The sequence below is a fragment of the Anopheles arabiensis genome, chromosome 2, assembly GCF_016920715.1.
Source record: "Anopheles arabiensis isolate DONGOLA chromosome 2, AaraD3, whole genome shotgun sequence".
Taxonomy (NCBI): domain Eukaryota; kingdom Metazoa; phylum Arthropoda; class Insecta; order Diptera; family Culicidae; genus Anopheles; species Anopheles arabiensis.
The window spans coordinates 81,661,811-81,680,916 of record NC_053517.1 but is presented as its reverse complement, the minus strand read 5'-3'; the positions used below and the strand labels follow the sequence as shown (position 1 = coordinate 81,680,916).

The 19,106-nt window shown below is 46.4% G+C and overlaps 4 protein-coding genes and 1 long non-coding RNA gene across 6 annotated transcripts; 4 read left to right on the top strand and 1 right to left on the bottom strand.

The window, feature by feature from the left end:
- Positions 1-3,115: 3,115 nt before the first annotated feature.
- Positions 3,116-4,488, top strand: LOC120897840. The gene is made up of 4 exons (XM_040302976.1): positions 3,116-3,221; positions 3,296-3,327; positions 3,674-4,105; positions 4,190-4,488. Exons 1-4 carry the CDS (start codon positions 3,218-3,220, stop codon positions 4,196-4,198), a joined length of 477 nt encoding a protein of 158 aa, XP_040158910.1. The 5' UTR covers positions 3,116-3,217; the 3' UTR covers positions 4,199-4,488.
- Position 4,489: 1 nt separating this feature from the next.
- LOC120897841 lies at positions 4,490-16,036 on the bottom strand. The gene is made up of 3 exons (XR_005738581.1): positions 15,900-16,036; positions 15,694-15,811; positions 4,490-4,625 (listed from the first exon to the last, which is right to left on the bottom strand). It is a non-coding gene; the product is annotated as an uncharacterized LOC120897841 (long non-coding RNA).
- LOC120897839 (EEF1A lysine methyltransferase 2) lies at positions 5,008-5,889 on the top strand. The gene is made up of 2 exons (XM_040302975.1): positions 5,008-5,324; positions 5,385-5,889. Exons 1-2 carry the CDS (start codon positions 5,117-5,119, stop codon positions 5,837-5,839), a joined length of 663 nt encoding a protein of 220 aa, XP_040158909.1. The 5' UTR covers positions 5,008-5,116; the 3' UTR covers positions 5,840-5,889.
- On the top strand, positions 7,412-15,207 carry LOC120897837 (staphylococcal nuclease domain-containing protein 1). Of its 2 annotated transcripts, none has more exons than XM_040302967.1 (8): positions 7,412-7,779; positions 8,082-8,233; positions 9,690-9,814; positions 9,891-11,018; positions 11,714-12,722; positions 13,214-13,395; positions 13,722-13,848; positions 13,950-15,207. In XM_040302967.1, the coding sequence occupies exons 2-8, from the start codon at positions 8,156-8,158 to the stop codon at positions 14,058-14,060; spliced, it is 2,760 nt and encodes a 919-aa protein (XP_040158901.1). In that variant the 5' UTR covers positions 7,412-7,779; positions 8,082-8,155; the 3' UTR covers positions 14,061-15,207. The 2 variants fall into 2 exon arrangements, with proteins under 2 accessions (XP_040158901.1, XP_040158902.1); XM_040302968.1 differs by having other exon boundaries at positions 7,412-7,789.
- Positions 16,037-17,800: 1,764 nt separating the features above from the next.
- LOC120895102 (chymotrypsin BI-like) lies at positions 17,801-18,771 on the top strand. Its single transcript, XM_040298130.1, has one exon. The coding sequence runs from the start codon at positions 17,807-17,809 to the stop codon at positions 18,707-18,709; it is 903 nt and encodes a 300-aa protein (XP_040154064.1). The 5' UTR covers positions 17,801-17,806; the 3' UTR covers positions 18,710-18,771.
- The last annotated feature ends 335 nt before the right edge of the window (positions 18,772-19,106 follow it).

Below are 19,106 nucleotides of genomic sequence, written 5' to 3'. Positions count from 1 at the left end.
GTAGGGTGTGCGAAACCACTTTTAACACTCCGATTTTACGAATCGCAGCAGCAAACACGAATGAAGAATGAAAGCGAGAAAAGGAAAAGTGGGTATGACGAATGCAATGGAACTGGCTGCGTACTTTCCGTCACTAATTGCCGTAAGCAACTGTGGTCGTCTCTCTTGTATGTTTGATGTTCTCATCTCGAAAGTAAACCGATTATTGATAGCACGTTAAGAAATACTGAGTAGTAGAGTATGCGATGGCCGGCCCTGGAACAAACATAGAAAATCCGTTCGATCCACGTTTGTATATGTGTGTGTGTCGTGTATGAAGCGAGCTGTTTCGACAGAAAAGCAACACGAGGCACATGCAAACACATAAGCGTTTTCACTGTAAACTTCTGAAAAGGTTCAATAAGTTACTGAATAAAAACGAAACAAAACATGGTCGAACATTCAAACAGTTGAAATGCAACACTAGCCACCAGGTGTGTTAACCGTGTAGAGAAAAAGCCTCCTCCAATTATTGGACGTAATGGAATACCGGCAAAAGGCACGGAAAGTGAAGCATGAAAATGTTACAAACGACATATTACAAACACAAACACCGGTGGATGTAAATCTGGAAATCTGGAAGCCAAAAACTGCAACAAAAAAATTACACAAAAGCAACACACAGAATGTAAAGGCCAATATAAATTAGATAAATATATATATTATATACAAACATACACAAATTCACACAAGAACGACGCGTTAAGTAACATGCAGGATTAGGGAGGGAAAGATGATGGAAAGTAGTTACTTAAAAAAATGAAACCAAGTCGTACACTCGAACTCGAACGAGAAGAAGGGGCAGGGGAGGAGATACTTATACAGATATTCTTAGTATTTAACAATTAAACAAGCAAAACACAGCAACAAAAAAACAGTTCAAATTACGGACAGCGATCCATTTTCCAACGCGACGTGTGTGTTATCTTTTCAGTGTTTCACTTTGTTTTACACTGCTTTTTTGCATTACGTTTTTACTTTGGTATCTGATGTTTGAGTTTGATTACAATATACCAGGTGTTTGGAATTGGAAAATAACCACAAAGCTGGTGTAACGATGTGGTAAAACAATATTTTTAAAATACTTTTTTATATCTCCTCTTTCACATCCACAGTCAACGCGTAATTGCATTACATCATTTTAACGATGATCAGGCCCCATTTGGTTGCGTTTACTCGATTACTCTCCATTAGATTGGGCCACAATGGGAATAAATTATATAGAAGAAAAAGAAAAGAAATACAATAACTGTAGCATAAACAATAGATCCATAATACACACACACACACACACTACCAGTGAGATAGAGCGAAAGACCGTCGAGCGTCAGCAGCCACAGCAACAGCAGCAGAAACATGAAAATTTCAAATATCAAATTTCTTAATAAAACATATTCTTTTGTGATATGTTGTACACTTGCGTGTTTGTGTTCGTTTTTCCCCTTTATTCCGAATTCATGTGTTCTACTGTTCTACTGTAAGGTAAGCAACTAAACATAAAAGTTTAATATAAAACTCATAAAGCGGGAGACTCTTTCCAATAAAATTTCTATGAAAAGTGAAATAATTGGTTGCAGAACCACAAAGGAGTTAATATAAGTGAACATGTGCATAAAAAAAAAATAAAAAAAATGTCTTCATATTAGTGATGGGTAAAGTTGGCAAAAATCCGGAGTCGACTCCGATCCGACTCCGATAAATTCGAAATCGACTCCGGAAGGTAGGTCCGCGCTGCAATATCAGGAGTCGTTCGGAGTCGTACGGAGTCGCCCGGAGTCGTTCGGAGTCGTTCGGAGTCGTCCGGAGTCGTTCGGAGTCGTCGGAGTCGTTCGGAGTCGCCCGGAGTCTGAGTCGTCCGGAGTCGTTCGGAGTCGTTCGGAGTCATTTGGAGTCGTCCGGAGTCGTCCGGAGTCGCCCGGAGTCGCCCGGAGTCGGAGTCGTTCGGAGTCGTTCCATTTTGCCGGAGTCGGAATCGAACTAACAATAGTCGGAGTCGGATCGGAGCCGTGGGTGCGCTCCATACAGCACATCACTACTTCATCCCAAGTGCCACAAATCCACTAAACGACCACTAAACGGCTTCTAAACGACCCAAGCACTCTACCTAAACGGAATATAGAAAGACTTCGTTTAGCAGACGGCAAACGACTCATGCATTCTAAACATAGCGAAAAAGCTGGTGGCGCTCTCTGTTGGTGGGATACCCAACCAGTTGAGCTTCCTCGCTTGGAGGAGAGCTTTCTCATTTCCTCTGTACTGTTGTATGGTTTCGCATTGAAGTTATGCATCGCTAGAACTAGAACGGCGATACGATTGTTTAAATACTAAACTCCAATGGAAACCACCAGCACTGAAGCAAGTGAGATTTGAGTAATGGTCGTTGGTGTTGATATGTACCCACGTATCTGACCACACGACCATTCAAATAGATTTTTGCTCGGAAAGTTATAAGGCTATATAGGTCATGAAACTAAATAAGATGAAACTTGTCGAAACACATTGCAAGAAAAGGATAACAATATAATAATCAGGTTTTAATACGCCATTTATTTATCAAACCAATGAAGCTGTGGAGCTTTCATTTTTTTTTCTATGGATATTCAATATGGCTTAATCAGTGGCGCTTGGGTTGTGGCACTTGGGTCGTGTGGTCAGATACACGGGTATCAACACCAACGACCATTACTCAAATCTCACTTGCTTCAGTGCTGGTGGTTTCCGTTGGAGTTTAGTATTTAAGCAATCGTATCGCCGTTCTAGTTCTAGCGATGCATAACTTCAATGCGAAACCATACAACAGTACAGAGGAAATGAGAAAGCTCTCCTCCAAGCGATGAAGCTCAACTGGTTGGGGTATCCCACCAACAGAGAGCGCCACCAGCTTTTTCGCTATGTTTAGAATGCATGAGTCGTTTGCCGTCTGCTAAACGAAGTCTTTCTATATTCCGTTTAGGTAGAGAACTTGAGTCGTTTAGAAGCCGTTTAGTGGTCGTTTAGTGGATTTGTGACACTTGGGTCGGTAGGCATATAAAAATCGGTAGGAATACAGATAAATCAGTATTTCTGGTCACTCTGTCTGCGATTTCGCGGTCTTTCTTAATTGTTTACAATCTGGCACGACAAACAGCTCGTAGTGTGGAATCGAATTGTTTGAGATTTACGCCAACTGACACAAAAAATGGGTAATTATTGCACTTAATGGAGAAATAACATGAAAATTGCAGAAATGAAACCTTTGTTTTTTTTTTATTTTTAGATACCAATCCTGCACCGAAGAAGCAAAAGAAGGTATGTAGAGGCACGCACATGCACATGTAACAGCAGATGTGTACTATAAAGCATAGGCGACCAATATCGCCATGGTGAAACGAGATTAGATCGAAAAAAGAACATTGTTCACACATTGAGCCTTTTTCGTACTGATTGCCGTTGTGCAGGTAATTCGCTGCAAATCAACGGCGAGCGATCTGTTTAGGTTCTAGCAAATCACAACGAAACAAAACAGTGCATGTTGAAGGACTTTGGTTGTTCGTTTGCCGATTGATACACACTCTGATACACACACGTATAAAATGAATTTCCGATCAGAACATGTGCATTCTATATTTAACATCAAAACCTCTTTGACCAACAGGAACAATTGGAAGTAAAGGTGTTAGACGAGGGACTCACACCTACTGGACCGTCCAGCATGCCGTCACCACAGCGTGTACCATCACCGCAACCTGGACGGTCAGGGTATCCCGCATCTCCTCGTCCAAACATTGCACCCAATGTAACGGCAAGGGCAATCAAGCGGCGTAGGCTAATAGTCAGTCGTGCTCTCCACGAGGAACTGATGGAATCGTTGCGGGCGTTTCAAAGTGCCACAACAGAGATGCTTAACCGATTGAAACGACCAACTGACCCAGTCGATGCTGAGCTGTCGGGGATGGGCCACGTGATCCGGAATTGGTCACCAGAACGTCGCAGACGGTGTTTGATACGGATGCAAAGAATAGTTATCGAGGAAGAAGTGGATCATTTTGAAAAAAAATATGGACGGAAAATCATCGAGGTGAAAAAGGTGAGCGTAAAGTAGCCGTGTTTAGTTTGCCTTGAGCACTTTCTTAAAGTAAACCGACCTAACAACATGCGTATTGTTTTACAGGTTACCTAGAGCAGTACTTTCTTCGGATCTGATATTATTTCATTTGAATTTAAGTGCGTTATTAATAATTTGCAACTTTTGTGATGTTGAATGTAATAGAACTAAACTAAACGATATCCTTGAAATATATATAAATGAATTATAAAATACTGCACAACCACAATACCCCTTTACGAACAATGTCGTTGAACTCGTCACTGTAGCTAGAGGCAGACCGTATCGTTCAAAGAACTGCCTTCTCTCTCGATCAACTTGGTGTATCGCTAGTTTTTCTGCAGAAATATACAACATAAAATAAAATTCACCCCTATATCTCTTCCTGTAAAAGAACAAGATCAATATGATGATAACTCGTTTGTGTTCTACCTTTTCATGGTCTATCCTTCACCTGACTTTCCACAATACAATCGTACACTTGCTGGTTTAATTGCCTGTTCTGGAAATAGGAAACAAATATGAATTAACTAAGATGTTGGTATATTTTGGAGAAAACATTACTTCCCCGGAAGATTCAACGGTCTTGTATGATTATCCCTGTAGCCAAATTCAGCCCAAATAATAGCCAATACAAATTAACAAAATCCCACTGTGTATGATACGACACTGTTCTACCCGTTTCCTTGTTGTTATTCTGTACACATTTCTATCAAATTGCTACTACTTCCGGTCACTTAAAATAAATGTTTATCTATGTTTTGTTTATATCGAAATCAGGAATTGCAACTTATATTTTAAATATTTAATAAAAAACGAATTTTCGTATTCCGTATAACAGCTGACAGTGTGTATACCATTTGTCAGTTTGACATTAGCTTGTTTACCAACAAAAGCCGGCTCGTGTTGGTCCGTTCCAAACGCAGTGCTAATATTCTGAGCCTAACTTTTAAACAGTTCTATACTGAATTTTAGAGACATTGAAACACCACGATGAGTGAACAAATTGAAGAGCTAGAAGGGTCGGAGCTTGGAACAAAAGATTTCTGGGAGTCGAGCTACACTCGAGAGATAGCGAACTATCGCGACCATGGCGATGTCGGTGAGGTTTGGTTCGATGAGGACAGCCAGAACCGCATCATTTGCTGGATTGCCAAACAGGAGGATGAAATCAAAGCGGACGATTCTATCATCGATCTGGGTATGTTGGCAATGTGTTACATCTTGCATGATTAACAACACCGAATTAAATCTGCTCCAGGCTGTGGAAATGGCATGATGCTGATCGAGCTGGCCAGGGAAGGGTACACGAAGCTGACCGGCATCGATTATTCACCGAAAGCCATCGAACTATCGAAAGCCATATGCCGGGATCAGGACCTTAACATCAACTACCAGGTGGTGGATTTGATGTCGGAACCAGAGGTGGCTGCGCTGGGACAGTTCAAGGTGGTACACGATAAGGGCACGTACGACGCGATCAGTCTGCATCCGGAAGATGCGAAAACGATGCGCACGCACTACATCGCCAACGTGCATCGGATGCTGCAGGATGATGGCCTTTTCATACTGACGTCCTGCAACTGGACCGAGAGTGAGCTGGTTCAAAGTTTCGCCGAACTGTTTAAATTACGCACGGTCATACCTACGCCGACGTTTAAATTCGGTGGCAAGGTAGGCAGCGTGGTAACGTCGATTGTGTTTGAGAAAAAATGATTAGTTTTAGGCTGAATAAATGGTTATCGCTCAGGAAAAGGTGAAATACATTTCATTGTCCGTTTTCCACGGTGTCTGAACAAATGCTTGATTTTCGCACAAATTATAAACAGAATAATTTGTCAATAATGTATGACTGCATGCGCGGCCACCGTGCCACGTTGAAGTCACTGCTGTCGAACTTCGGGAATCTTCAAACTTCGGCTCCGTGTGCTACCTTCGCTCCCAAGTAACAAATGTTAGGCTGTCCAGTGAGCTTCAATTAAGAACCTTATTTGACCATCTAATTTAACTCATACATCGCAAGCGCTTCTTACAACAAATATCCGCAGCAGTATACGATGCTCGAAATACGCCAATTTGCAGTACCCGATTTATCTTCAAATAGATGGAATATTTTTTTAAATTTTCAAAATATTGATGTATAGATAAATATGTATTTAGAATTCTCTGAACTTGATGTTCTTATTAAATTTTAAAAACATGCATAGAGCAAAGCACCGATTAAGTTTTTAACGAAAGATGTCCGGATGTATGGAGAAATGAATGATGTTAAAAATTGAGTACAGGTCCAGTCACAAAAACACAACAAATTTACGTTCGAGAATCAAGCTCCATTTCAAAATGATGTCAATGATTTTCATAACTTTTTGTAATTGAATTTATTTTGGTGAAAAATCAAACAAAAGTTTCTTAAAAATTAAAATAGTGCATTTAAACAAAAATACCACAGATATTCCCCGATAGTCGCGATTTCGATGTACGTTGACACTTCTTTGAGCAAATTGTACTAATTTGACACATCGAATGTCAAATGCAAAATAAATTCCCTTTTGGTAGAATTTTCAAAAACCATTTCCGAAAGTATAAAATTGTAATCTTTAGTTAAAATCAGATCACATAGCTAATTTAGTAGCTAAAACCTACCACTTCAAGTAAAATTATACGAAAATTAGCTAAAATTTGACTGAAAGCCTCGAAACTCAACTAACGCTAATATGATACGAGATACGCTATTGCCTCCGGGTCCGGATTAATAGCATATTCCGATGAAATTGCATCCTATGGAGCACTGCCATATTTCTCAATCCCGAAAACGTTTTTGACATTTTTGAGCGATAAAATGACAGGACTGACAGCAAAGCTGTGCAATCGCGTTTGCAATCGAGCTCATTGAGCGTTTCTACATACACCGAGAAAGCAGCTGAGAAAATAACTGACAGCATGCTTTGACAGCGACTGACAGCATTTTCGGTGAGAGAATTCTCCTCGGCATGCAAAGAACGATGGAGCTGAGAAAAAAATGAATTGGCAGTTTATAGCGTTCGATCAATTATAGTTTGCATTTTTGCCGTCTAATAATCGTAGAAATTTTATTAAAAAGTAAAAGAAACTTTTTTGACTTCATTTTAGCGATTAAATTGGATTTTTTCAACATCATTTTAAAAGTCTCATCTCGGCGCTTTTCAGAGCTTCTACACCAGCACCAGCGTGCCGTATTTTGTTCATTGGGTCGCTCACCTGTCAGCGCTCCGTCAGCACTTTGGGCTACGTGTGCCGCTCGCCTCCTGCTGCAATAATTGTTGCTTGGGCCAAGACTGGGGCAGATATATTTTCTCCCGTGCTGTAGTGCCGTTCGGTCACAGAAAGTGTTCAATTTTTCGGCCGTTCCTCTGAATTTGGTGCCGTCCGGTGCAACTGAGGTGACCTGGTTGCCCCTGCACCCCGATTCCGGTGGTTACACACGTTCGCCCCTCTGGTCTATTGTACCCGTTACAGCCGTCGTCGCCGACTAGTGTGTGTGTGTTTGTGAGTGTGCGTGTGTCGCTCTTACTGTCCCGGTGTGTCACTGTCGTCGTCGTGGTACATGGTGTGGTGTGATCAGTAGTTCCAAACGCCGCTAGCTCCCGTACGGACTCGTTTTGCTCCCGATCGCAAAGGTATAGAAAGGTCAGCCCCGGTGCCTCTAAAATCTGTCCCTCTGGCTCGCTCGCTCTCTCTCTCTGCATCGTTTCCGGGATTGAACCTTCTTTCCTTTCCCGTCCCGGCCACATAACAATATTGGTATCGCGTGAAAGTGTGCCAGTCTTCCAGCCACCGACGGTGGAATGTGCTAACTTCCCGACAGAGAGAGAGTGAGATAGCGAGAGGGTGAAGGAAGAAATCTGTGGGGTGTGAAATCTTGTTTTTCACGTGAAGTTGACCACCGTTTTTTCTCGTATCATCTTTCCTCCCGTCTCAGTGTGTTTCCCAACAGTCCCGTAGTGAAAACAGAAAAGTTCTGCCGAGCAGCAACGTTGCCCTACGGAACGCAAAATGAGTGCCGCTAATGTCCCCGCCGCCGCCGCCAACCCTGCTCCACCGCCCGTGCTGAAGAAAGGCATCGTGAAGCAGGTAACGTACACAGCATACACACGCACACCGACACGCGCTTTCCACATGACTGCTGCATCCACACACCATATTACTGCCCAACATAAAGTGCATCGTTCCTCCATTGTGGCACAAACAAATGCACAGCCACACACACATCGCCGACGGGAGCTGCAGAAAGCCAAGTAATCGAAAAGATCATCCGTGGCACGAGTTGGTGGACGGCGATAAATGATTAGAGCTCAAGTTTGCACACATCACCCTGCCATCAGCCCATTATCGAAAGACTTACCCTCCACCCCCTTCGGAGGCGGTTGAAGCGGTCTAAGGGGGGGGGGAATCTTCTGTCTCGCTAGAGGAAAAAAAAACAAGAAGCTGTTGTGGGGGAAAAGCATCCCCCTTGCCTCTTAAACCGTGATTTTCCATCCAGGGCACATCGGTCTTTGTTGAACAACTTTTAATCCAACGCACCTTTCTCGCTCTTGCTCTCCCCCCCTCTCTCTCTCTCTCTCTATCTTTCTTTCTTTCTCGCTTTTCCCTCCCTATCGCTACGCCGCCGTTCCACGCTGACACGCTGCGATGTGGCATGCCAAGTTGGCATTATTTTATGTAGCGCTGCTGTGTCCCTTCTGCTCGCCACATAACACACCCTCTGCCTCCTGCCTCTCCCCCCTATGCACCATGACGTCGCCCTTCCCCTTTCCGGTTCCAGCGATTGGTCACCTGTGGGGTTGCCACGGTGGAATTGATCGCCCTTCCAATGCCTACTTTACGGCGGGGTTTCGCTTAGTTTTACACATTTTGTGAACCAAAACTTGGTCGAAAGGTGAAAGGTGTCCCAAAGTGGAAAAGAATAAGAAGAAGAAGAAGAAATTGGAGAACGGTGAAAGTATTTCCCGTTGCATGTTTTTTTCTTCTTCTTCTCTCTCTCATCTGTTTCACGGTGGTATCTATTTATTGCTTCGTGTTCCATATGTTTCGGAAACACGTTGAGTGTGTTTTGTTTGTGGATTCAATTGCAAAGAGGCAAAAACTGCATCCAATCGGATTGCACAAGATTGCAATGGAAATTGCCGTCGAAGAAGAGGAAGAAGAAGCATGTGGAGATAATTTTATCGAGATGCAAAAAGAAAAAGAAAAGATGAAATCTAACCCCCATTTCGATGTAGGGCAATTTATGCTTAGGATATGCCTGCCCGTGTGCGCGTATTTATATTGCGGGATTTAAAACTTTCAACGTGGCCGCTCGGCTCGCGGCGAGTGCGTTTGTGTGTGTATGTGTGTGTGTTGGTGCTGTCAGTTGGATTTACACAGGCGCAGGAATGTCAAAACGCTGTCTTTTTCTCGCTGGCTTCGTGCGGAATCGGAAGTGCCGGCAGTGGAACGCGTCTCGTTCTCCACGAGGTCGTGTACTTGTGCAGCATATTCTTACGAATCTTCTTTCTACGAACGGTCTCTTTCCCCGTTCGCCCCGTAGATTCTGTCCGGTGATTCGCTGATCCTGCGCGATAAACCCGTCAATGGACCGCCACGAGAGAAGCAGCTTAATTTTGCTGGCATCGTCGCACCGAAGCTTGCCCGCCGACCAACCAACGGATCGAGGTAAGTGGTCAAACGCCAGGAGCCAGATGATTGAGGTTATGTATGAACGATCAAACGGTTTTTGTTTTTTCCGCAGTGACGGTTCGAGGGATCAACCCTACGCCTGGGAGTCCCGCGAGTACCTGCGCCAGCGGCTGATCGGGCAGGAGGTGTGGTTCTACTCGGAGAAGCCGCCGAACGCGAACCGCGAGTACGGCTACGTGAAGCTCGGCAAGGAACCGAACGCGGAAAACATCGTCGAGTCGATCGTGTCGGAGGGCTTGGTGACGGTGCGCCGCGACAACGTGCGCCAGACGCCCGAGCATGCCCGCCTGATCGAGCTGGAGGATGCGGCCCGGCGCGCCCGGAAGGGCCTCTGGAGCGATGCGCCCGAGGGCGAGCACGTGCGCAACATCGTGTGGAACATCGACAACCCGAAGCAGTTCGTGGACCAGCACGCCGGCCAGCTGATCAAGGCGATCATCGAGCACGTGCGGGACGGTTCGACGGTCCGCGCCTTCCTCATGCCGAACCCGCGCGTCTTCCAGCACGTCACGCTCATGATGTCCGGCATCCGCTGCCCGGGCTTCAAGCTGGACGCGGAGGGCCGGCCGGACAACACGACCGAGGTGCCGTACGCGGACGAGGCCCGCTTCCACGTGGAGTGCCGGCTGCTGCAGCGCGAGGTGAAGGTGCGGCTCGAGTCGAACAGCAACACCAACTTCCTCGGCACGATCCTGTGCCCGGAGGGTAACATTGCCGAGTCGCTGCTGCGCAACGGGTTCGCCAAGTGCGTCGAGTGGAGCATACCGTACGTGAAGGAGGGCATCGACCGGCTGCGCGCGTGCGAGCGGGAAGCGAAGGCCGCCCGGTTGCGGCTGTGGAAGGACTACAAGCCGCCGGCGGCGCTGGCCAACACCAAGGACAAGGAGCTGGTCGGCACGGTGATGGAGGTGTACAACGGCGATGCCGTGCTGGTGAAGGTCGGCACAGTGTCGAAGAAGGTGTTCTTCTCGTCGATCCGTCCGCCGCGCCCGAAGGAGGACGATGGTCCGCGGGCGAAGAACTCGCGCCCCCTCTACGACATTCCCTACATGTTTGAGGCGCGCGAGTTCCTGCGCAAGAAGCTGATCGGCAAGCGGGTGACGTGTACGCTCGACTACGTGGCGCCGGCCCGTGACAACTACCCGGAGAAGTACTGCTACACCGTGCGCCTGGACGACCAGTAAGTGAAGGGGGATACTGTAGTTTTATCGAATATATAAGCTCGAAAAACCACCAGATATAGGTTAAACACTTTTATCCTTTCATATTGTTGGAAAGTGTTTTGATCAACTGGTGGGACATGATCGTTCGCAATCTGGTACAATACGGTTGCTTCATCCTTCGGGACATTGGACTAGCTTTATCAGATTCTGCGATACAACTTCAACAAGTTTTTGAAAACAGTGTTACGTGGGATTTTCCACCATATATAGGTTAAACACTTTTATCCTTCTATACCCTTGGAAAGTGTTTTGATCAAATGGTGGGACATTATTGTTCGTAATTTGATACGATGAGCTAAGCCATCCTTTGGGAAATATTGGACAAGCTCTATCAGGTTCTGCGGTACAACTTGAACAGGTTATGGAAAATTAGTGCTATGGGGTATTTTCCACCATATATAGGTTAAACACTTGTTTCCTTCTATAACCTTGGAAAGTGTTTTGATCAATTGGTGGGACATTATCGTTCGCAATGATCGACAGAGAGTGGTTTTATTCTTCCTTAGAGCTCACTCGCGTCGATTTTTCGATACATTAAACAGTAATTTAAGTAACATTTGTACCAAGCTAGATCCAATCGTTTGAAGAGAGAGAAAAAAAACAGCTAAAAATTGAAATTTTTCCTTCCCGTTGCTCTCCCTTCCCTCCGCAGGAACATCGCTGAGGCAATGCTCGAGCGGGGCCTCGCCACGGTGATCAACTACCGCCAGGACGATGAGCAGCGCTCGCCCGAGTACGACAAACTGCGCGCCGCCCAGGAGCAGGCGATCAAGGGCCAGAAGGGTATGCACGCGAAGAAGCAGACGCCGTCGCATCGCATCAACGATCTGACCACGGACCATTCCCGCATCAAGCATCACTACCTGCCGTCCTGGCAGCGTGCCCTGCGTACCGAGGCGCTGGTCGAGTTCGTCGCGAGCGGTTCCCGCCTCCGGCTCTACTGCCCGAAGGAAAGCTGCCTGGTCACGTTCCTGCTCGCCGGCATCAGCTGCCGCCGCTCGTCCCGCCCGGCGATCGGTGGCGCCCCGGCCCAGGAAGCGGAACCGTACGGCGATGAGGCGCTCCAGTTCACGCGCGAGAAGGTGCTGCAGCGGGACGTGAGCGTGAAGATCGAAACGACCGACAAGCAGGCGACGAGCGTGATCGGCTGGCTGTTCACCGACCACAACGTGAACCTGTCGGTCGCCCTGGTCGAGGAGGGTCTGGCCGAGGTGCACTTTACCGCGGAGAAGTCCGACTACTATCGCGTGCTGCGCGATGCGGAGGCGCGCGCCAAGGCCCAGCGCAAGAACATCTGGAAGGATTACGTCGAGAAGGCGGCGGCCGAGGAGGAGAAGGACGAGATCGAGGACACGCCGGACGTGAACACGCCGGTCGAGCGCAAGGTGAAGTACGAGAGCGTGGTCGTGACGGAGGTAACGCCCGAGCTGCAGTTCTACGCACAGCACACGGACCAGGGCGCCAAGCTGGAGGAGCTGATGACGAAGCTGCGCCAGGACTTTAAGGCGATGCCGCCGGTAACGGGCTCGTACGCGCCGAAGCGCGGCGACATGTGCGCGGCCAAGTTCTCCGAGGACAACGAGTGGTACCGTGCGAAGGTGGAGAAGGTCGAGAAGGGTGGCAACGTGACGATTCTCTACATCGACTACGGCAACCGCGAGGTAGGTGGTGTTGTAGAGCCTAGCAGCAAGAGTAGTACCCCGCAAGCTCCTTAGATCCATTTCTGTAACTGCGAAAGAAATGCTTGAGTCATAAGCTTGCCAGAGCAATTTATTTCGAGCTTTTGGAACCCTGGGATTAGCGATCTTTTGCCGCACGATCAATCTCCTCCCCAGGTGGTTCCCTGTACCTATGGCACGTAGCATCGTATCGTACCCCCGGGACGGTTGGTAGTGTGAAAGCGGCGGTAATATTCTTTTACCTGTTCGTTACTAGCGCTGCTACGTTTCCATCACGGTCCAGTGCATGGTGCAAAGGTGCGGGGGAACCGTGTGCTTAGGGTGTGAGAGTGCAACTGCAAATTGTGTCGCCTGGTCACAGCATTCAGTTGCGTTCTGCTCGGACAATACATAATTTTCTAGATAATTTTTTTGAGCCAGATAGAACAACTTGATATTAATCGGGCTTTAACATTCTTCCACACCGTACACAGACTGTCCCATCGACCCGCCTTGCCATGATCCCGCCTACGTTCATCTCGGAGAAGCCGTTCGCGCACCTGTACGTGCCGGCGCTGTTGCTGCTGCCGACCGATGCTGACGATCGTGCCGAGGCCGTGAAGGCGTTCTCGCAGGACGTGCTGAACCGAACGCTCAACATGAACGTGGAGTATCGGTAAGTCTTAATTACTACTCTACACAGTACACACACTCTCGACCTCTCTGGCAATGGTATGCCAAAGATGTGGGTTTGTGCAGTGCTTGCGCTGCGCCCCTAGCCAGATCTTCTAGACCATTGCCTAAAGTGACGACAGGATCTGGCACTGCCTGTATCCGTACCGACTTTCGAAAGCGCGCGCAGCGATTAACGGTACTGCGTGCAGCCTTAAATAGGTTTTACATTAATTAAACCAAAAAGTTGCGTTGTGAATGCTACACAACAAACAGAGTAGCGTTTCGTAGTAAAATTGTATTAATATTTCCTCTTTTTTTTTTTGGTAGCATCTCGGGCACCGAGTACGTGACGCTGACCGACCCCGCAACAAAGGCCGACATCGCCGAGGACCTGATCGCCGACGGTTACTTGATCGCGGACAAGAACAAGAAGGATCGCAGATTGACCAAGCTGGTAAGTGTTTGGTGGGAACACTCTGAGCCTAACCGGGTTGTGTGCCGTTTTACCCCCTAACCCCGTTTCTATCGTTCTTGCTCTTCTCCCCGCGCGCACAGATTGCGGACTACAAGGATGCCGAGCAGAAGGCCCGCAAGCAGCACAAGGGCATCTGGCAGTACGGTGACAGCACCGAGGACCAGGCCGGAGAGTTTGGCCTCAGCCGTTAATGGGGTCAAGCCCCACTCTCCCAGTATGCTGTTCGGCCAAAGCGCAACCGCAGCGGTTCCGTTCGTGCTCCGTTCGCTCTATCTTGTCACCCGGCCCCGCCCATTCCATCGATGGTCGTTAATTATTTCCCTTCATTGCCGCTCTGTGTAATGTAAAGGTGCGCGCATCGTAAATTGATGTGTGCATCGTTCATTCAGGGTTGTGTAGAAAAAAGGGTGATGAAACTGGCCATCTAAAAAATGGCTGCTAGGCTCAAGATGTCTTTCTAAATCGGTCTGCTTGGTGGTGCTGCGTTTGGTTGTGAAGTGTGATGCTGTGTGAATGCTGCGCCATTCTCAAACGGTTGAACCGTTCCGATGTAAGCGGCTTCTTCACGGCGACACGCAAAACTCGGAACGCGCACGCACACAGCAACCGACAACCGAGCTGGAACCGAGAACCGGGCTGAACGCATACAATGAATCATTACACACCTGCCTATCGATATATAACAGTAAAAAACTATATAAAAAAGAAAAAAAAGCTACACTATATAATGTGAGATAAAAACGAAGAAAAAAAAAAGGTGTAAAAGAAAGAGGCGGTATGAGGGGACGCGCCCAACAACGATGGATTTGCTCTGGCGTGTTCCACAAAGCGGAAGTAGTAAGTGTGTCGTCGCACTGCCCTTTTCGGCCCTCCCGAATGCGTGTGTCACCTTCCAGCGCATTATCAAACACGCGCTTTTCCTCGTGTTTGCAGAGAAGAGAGGCTGGTTGGGAACGGAATCGGCGCGCCTAATACACTTTGCGGCTGTTGGAATGCGGTTCGATTCCGTTCACAACAACAAAACAGCACACACCCACACTACTCAGACGGTGTTGCGAGCGAAAACCACAGAAGGGCATCTACTAAAACATGAGACTGGAGCATATAAAACAAACACTCACACACACACATTCGCGGGCGCGCCAGAGCAATGCATATTTTGGTGGGCGGCTGGCCTTTTGTTATCACGCGTTCACATTTAGCCATTAGGTTTGTCTTTTCCCATTTAGTATCCACACAAAGCTATGTGTTTATTTTTACGAATTACGCGTAACGCATTGTATCTTCCATTTGCCTCCGATTGTCATAAAGAATCTTATGATTTGTGTTTTTTCTCTATTTGCTGCGTTATATCGCATTATCTTTTTTTTTCTTTTGTCTTGGTTCAATTCATGGTGGAAATAAAACAAAAAATATACTGACATTATAAAACTGTAAAAGCTGTGCCGCCGGAGTGTTAACAATCTGTTGTGTATTGAATGATATCCGAAATTTGAAAGAGAGCGCAATGGTAGTGTCTTAGTGCCTTACTTTATTTAGTATTAACAAGTCAAACGGACACTAAACTGCGGCAACTAAGAAACGATTAGCATTAATTAGTAAAATGATGCCGATTTTCCACGATACTAATTGTAATTGATGTAATTGTGGCAACTACGAATATTGCACAGTTTCGTTACACACCAAAAGATGGCGCCGTACAGTGAATTTGACTGCTACAGTGCTATAGATAACTTTGGTAGCCCTTTCTTGCGAAGCCGGTATCAATTTCACACAAGTTAGGAAAAGCATAATTATTTATTAGATTTAATGTTGATCACTTACCGGCTGTCGATTATCATCTTTGAAACTCGATCAGACTAGACTTCTACAAGCATTTAGAGAAGCAAGGACATGGCAGCCATTACTCAGAAAAAATGGCTGACCCAATGCTTGGAATTGGCTGCATAATTGTAAAACAAAAATCAGAGAAAAAACATAACAACATCGACAGACTGCCCAAAACTAGCTGCTTCTTCGATCGTACTTACGGACTTACGTGAAATTAATGCGATTTAGAAGCAGTTTTCGGCCATTTTTCATGCTGAAAAGTTTTCAACCTCACTTTCTACCGACTTGAACGAGTTGATGGATACTTCACTGCACGTTGCAACACTAATGACCAGAATGAAGCCTGTAGTCGTAGCTCAAGGGATTTACAGCCTACTATGCTGCTTTAGCAAAGGAATGCTCCATGACAGACCGGATACGGGGGAACGGATCTGTCTTGCTGTAGAAGACATAATTATGCACAGTGGTGCCGTTGGTGAAGCAGTTAATTTAAATTTTGTAAATTACTTCATAATTATTTTGCACTTGTAAGGAAGAAAAAGAATTTCGTTAAGGAAAAATTGAGCTTAAATCCCTACAAAAACTCCTCCGTTGAACCTGGGAATCAGATACAGGATCGAAACAGACAATCAGCCATACCGGTGAATTCGTTCGTTCCCTGGAACATTCGCCGCGATGCTCATTTTCAGTCATTTCATAGCCCTCTAGATAAAAAATAAGATAACTGTCTAGGTTTTGTACTGCCCAACCTGGTGGTACAATCCTGTCCACCCATGACCGACGAATGGTTTTCGACGAACGAGTTCACCGGTACGGCTGAATGTATTGGTTTCAAGACCGGAACAGGTTCACAATTCGTACAAGTTCAGGAACCATTTCACAATTGAAATAAAATCTGGAACCATAACCAGACAAGTACGTTTGTAGGGTTTTAGTAACATTTCCAGGACCAGTATGAGTGTACTGTCAGTTCCGGAACCGGTATCGATTATTATAGTATGATGATTAGACAAAGAATCGGAATGGTTTTGTGATCGGTCCCAGGACCAGCATGAGTTAGAAGTATCTTAAAGGAGTAGTATAAATTAAGTATCAGTTCCATATTCAGAATGGGTTAAATGTATCAGTATCCTGGAGAGTTTTGGGTTCAGCATCAGTTCCGCGAACTATATGGGTTCATCATCAGTTCAAGCATCGGTAGAAATTTGTAGTTGATTCCAGGACCGTTATGAGTTCAGTATCAGTTCCAGGACCGATATGGATTCATGATCAGTTCCAACAACATTATGGATTCTTCATCAGTTTAAGGACAGGTATAGGTCGGTAATTGATTCCAAGTCCGGTATGAGTTCAATATCAGTTCCTGATCAGGTTGAGTATCAGTTTCTGATCAGGCATGAGTTCAGTATAAGTATCAGGGCCGGTATGGATTTACTATCGGCTAAAATATTGTAATGGGTTCAGTGTTAGTTTCAGGACCAGTACGAGTTCAGTTTCGGTTGTTAATTAATTTTTGGATCGTTATAAGTTCCTAATTTGGATTGCGTTTGGGAGTGGCAAAATGAAAAAAATAGGTCAGATAAGCGAGTTGGCTCAGTAAATATTTAAATCATCAAAAAGCTTATCCATCACGTTAAGATTAAGGCAGTCAGCCAATAACAAAACACAAATCCAACATCGACAAGGTGCGATAAAGTGTTATTGTTGTGTCCTAACCGATTCGTATTATCGATAGAATTAAGCGTGGGATTGTAACAGTGCTTTAGAGTTGGGAACTGTGCAAATTCTTATCACATGACGTCGTTCATTTACGCTAAGGAGTAATACCGAAAGCGATCAGATTCCAGAATTATCTTTTCTTCTATTTGGGGTTTGTACATTGTAAATTACGCGACATTGGGAGTTTTGCGCTTTGCTTCCAATCAGCTAATCTCATTACAGTAAGTGGGATTTCGCTTTTGTTCTCTGCACCTATTGATTAGCTGTGGATTTTTGGGAAGTTCCCATTTAACTCGGCAGATATGAGAACGATTGCATGTTGCACCTGATTTTTGGGTATAAAAGCACACCGCAAATGCCCTCCAGGTACAGTCATTGTTATTCAAGGATGAAAACGTTCGTGCTTCTTGTTGGTCTGTTGGCCGTTGCCAGCGCCGAATGGATCGAGATCGATTGGTCTCAGGTCCGTCCGATCGAGGAGTTCGATCACTACTGGGAGCGTCTGCCAGCGGAGATGCAGATCTACCGCAAGATGCTTCCGACGCACCGCATCGTCAACGGCCAGGAGGCTACGCCCGGCCAGTTCCCGTACCAGATTGCTCTGCTGAGTGAGTTCGCGACCGGAACGGGTCTGTGCGGAGGTTCCGTGCTGACGAACACCTTCATCCTGACCGCTGCTCACTGTGTTGTGTCCGGTGCGACGACTCTGGCCCGTGGTGGAACTGCCATCATGGGAGCTCACAACCGCAACGTCAACGAGCCTTCCCAGCAGCGCATCCGCTTCTCGACCGGTGGTATCATCCGTCATCCGCAGTACAGCACCACCAACATCCGCAACGACATTGCCGTCGTGCGTCTGGATGGTACGATCGTGTTCAACACTCGCGTTCAGCCTGCCCGTCTGCCGGCCCGCTCGGACACCCGCCAGTTCGGTGGCTTCACCGGTACTGTGTCCGGATTCGGACGCACCTCGGATGGCAGCTCGGCTACGTCGGCTGTGGTGAGGTTCACGCGCAACCCGGTCATGACCAATGCTGACTGTATTGCTCGCTGGAACACGGCCCTGATTCAGCCCCAGAACGTGTGCCTGAGCGGTGAGGGTGGTCGCTCGTCGTGCAACGGTGACTCCGGTGGTCCGCTCACTGTCCAGGACGGTGGAAGCCTCCAGATCGGTATCGTGTCGTTCGGATCTGCTGCCGGCTGCTCGATCGGCATGCCGTCCGTGTACGCTCGTGTGTCGTTCTTCCTGCCCTGGATTGAGGCCAACTCCAACTTCGTGGCTCGTCCTTAAGTTCCTGCATGCGTTTTTGGTACTCAATTTACAATAAAAAGGTCTGATTTCAATGTAACATACATCGCAGTTGATCAAAGTTTTGTAGAGTTGGCTATTGTCGAGTTGGACTCCTTTGAGTGGAGCTTGTTTCAGAATGAAGTCGGTTAAAGACAATGAGATCCTTTTGTTTAATGTAATACACATAATTATCACGTGTTTCAAAAGTTTAGTATATGCAAGAACATTTGAGTGTTGAATTGGACATTGGATTCATTGGATTACTTAACTAGTAGAATGAGCATTAGAACATGAAATCCACCAATTGACAATCAATACAATTAAGACGAAATACCTATTTGCCGGTGGTTTACCCGGTCAAAGGGCCCAGCTAAGAGGCAGTGTATTAATTGACGGC

Coding starts and splice junctions, on each gene's coding strand:
- LOC120897840 (XM_040302976.1), top strand. Junction 3,328..3,673: donor CACCGAAGAAGCAAAAGAAG/GTATGTAGAGGC, acceptor TTTGACCAACAG/GAACAATTGGAAGTAAAGGT.
- LOC120897839 (XM_040302975.1), top strand. CDS start 5,117: ATGAGTGAACAAATTGAAGAGCTAGAAGGGTCGGAGCTTGGAACAAAA. Junction 5,325..5,384: donor CGATTCTATCATCGATCTGG/GTATGTTGGCAA, acceptor AATCTGCTCCAG/GCTGTGGAAATGGCATGATG.
- LOC120897837 (XM_040302967.1), top strand. CDS start 8,156: ATGAGTGCCGCTAATGTCCCCGCCGCCGCCGCCAACCCTGCTCCACCG. Junction 8,234..9,689: donor AGAAAGGCATCGTGAAGCAG/GTAACGTACACA, acceptor TTCGCCCCGTAG/ATTCTGTCCGGTGATTCGCT. Junction 13,396..13,721: donor AACATGAACGTGGAGTATCG/GTAAGTCTTAAT, acceptor TTTTTTTGGTAG/CATCTCGGGCACCGAGTACG.
- LOC120895102 (XM_040298130.1), top strand. CDS start 17,807: ATGAAAACGTTCGTGCTTCTTGTTGGTCTGTTGGCCGTTGCCAGCGCC.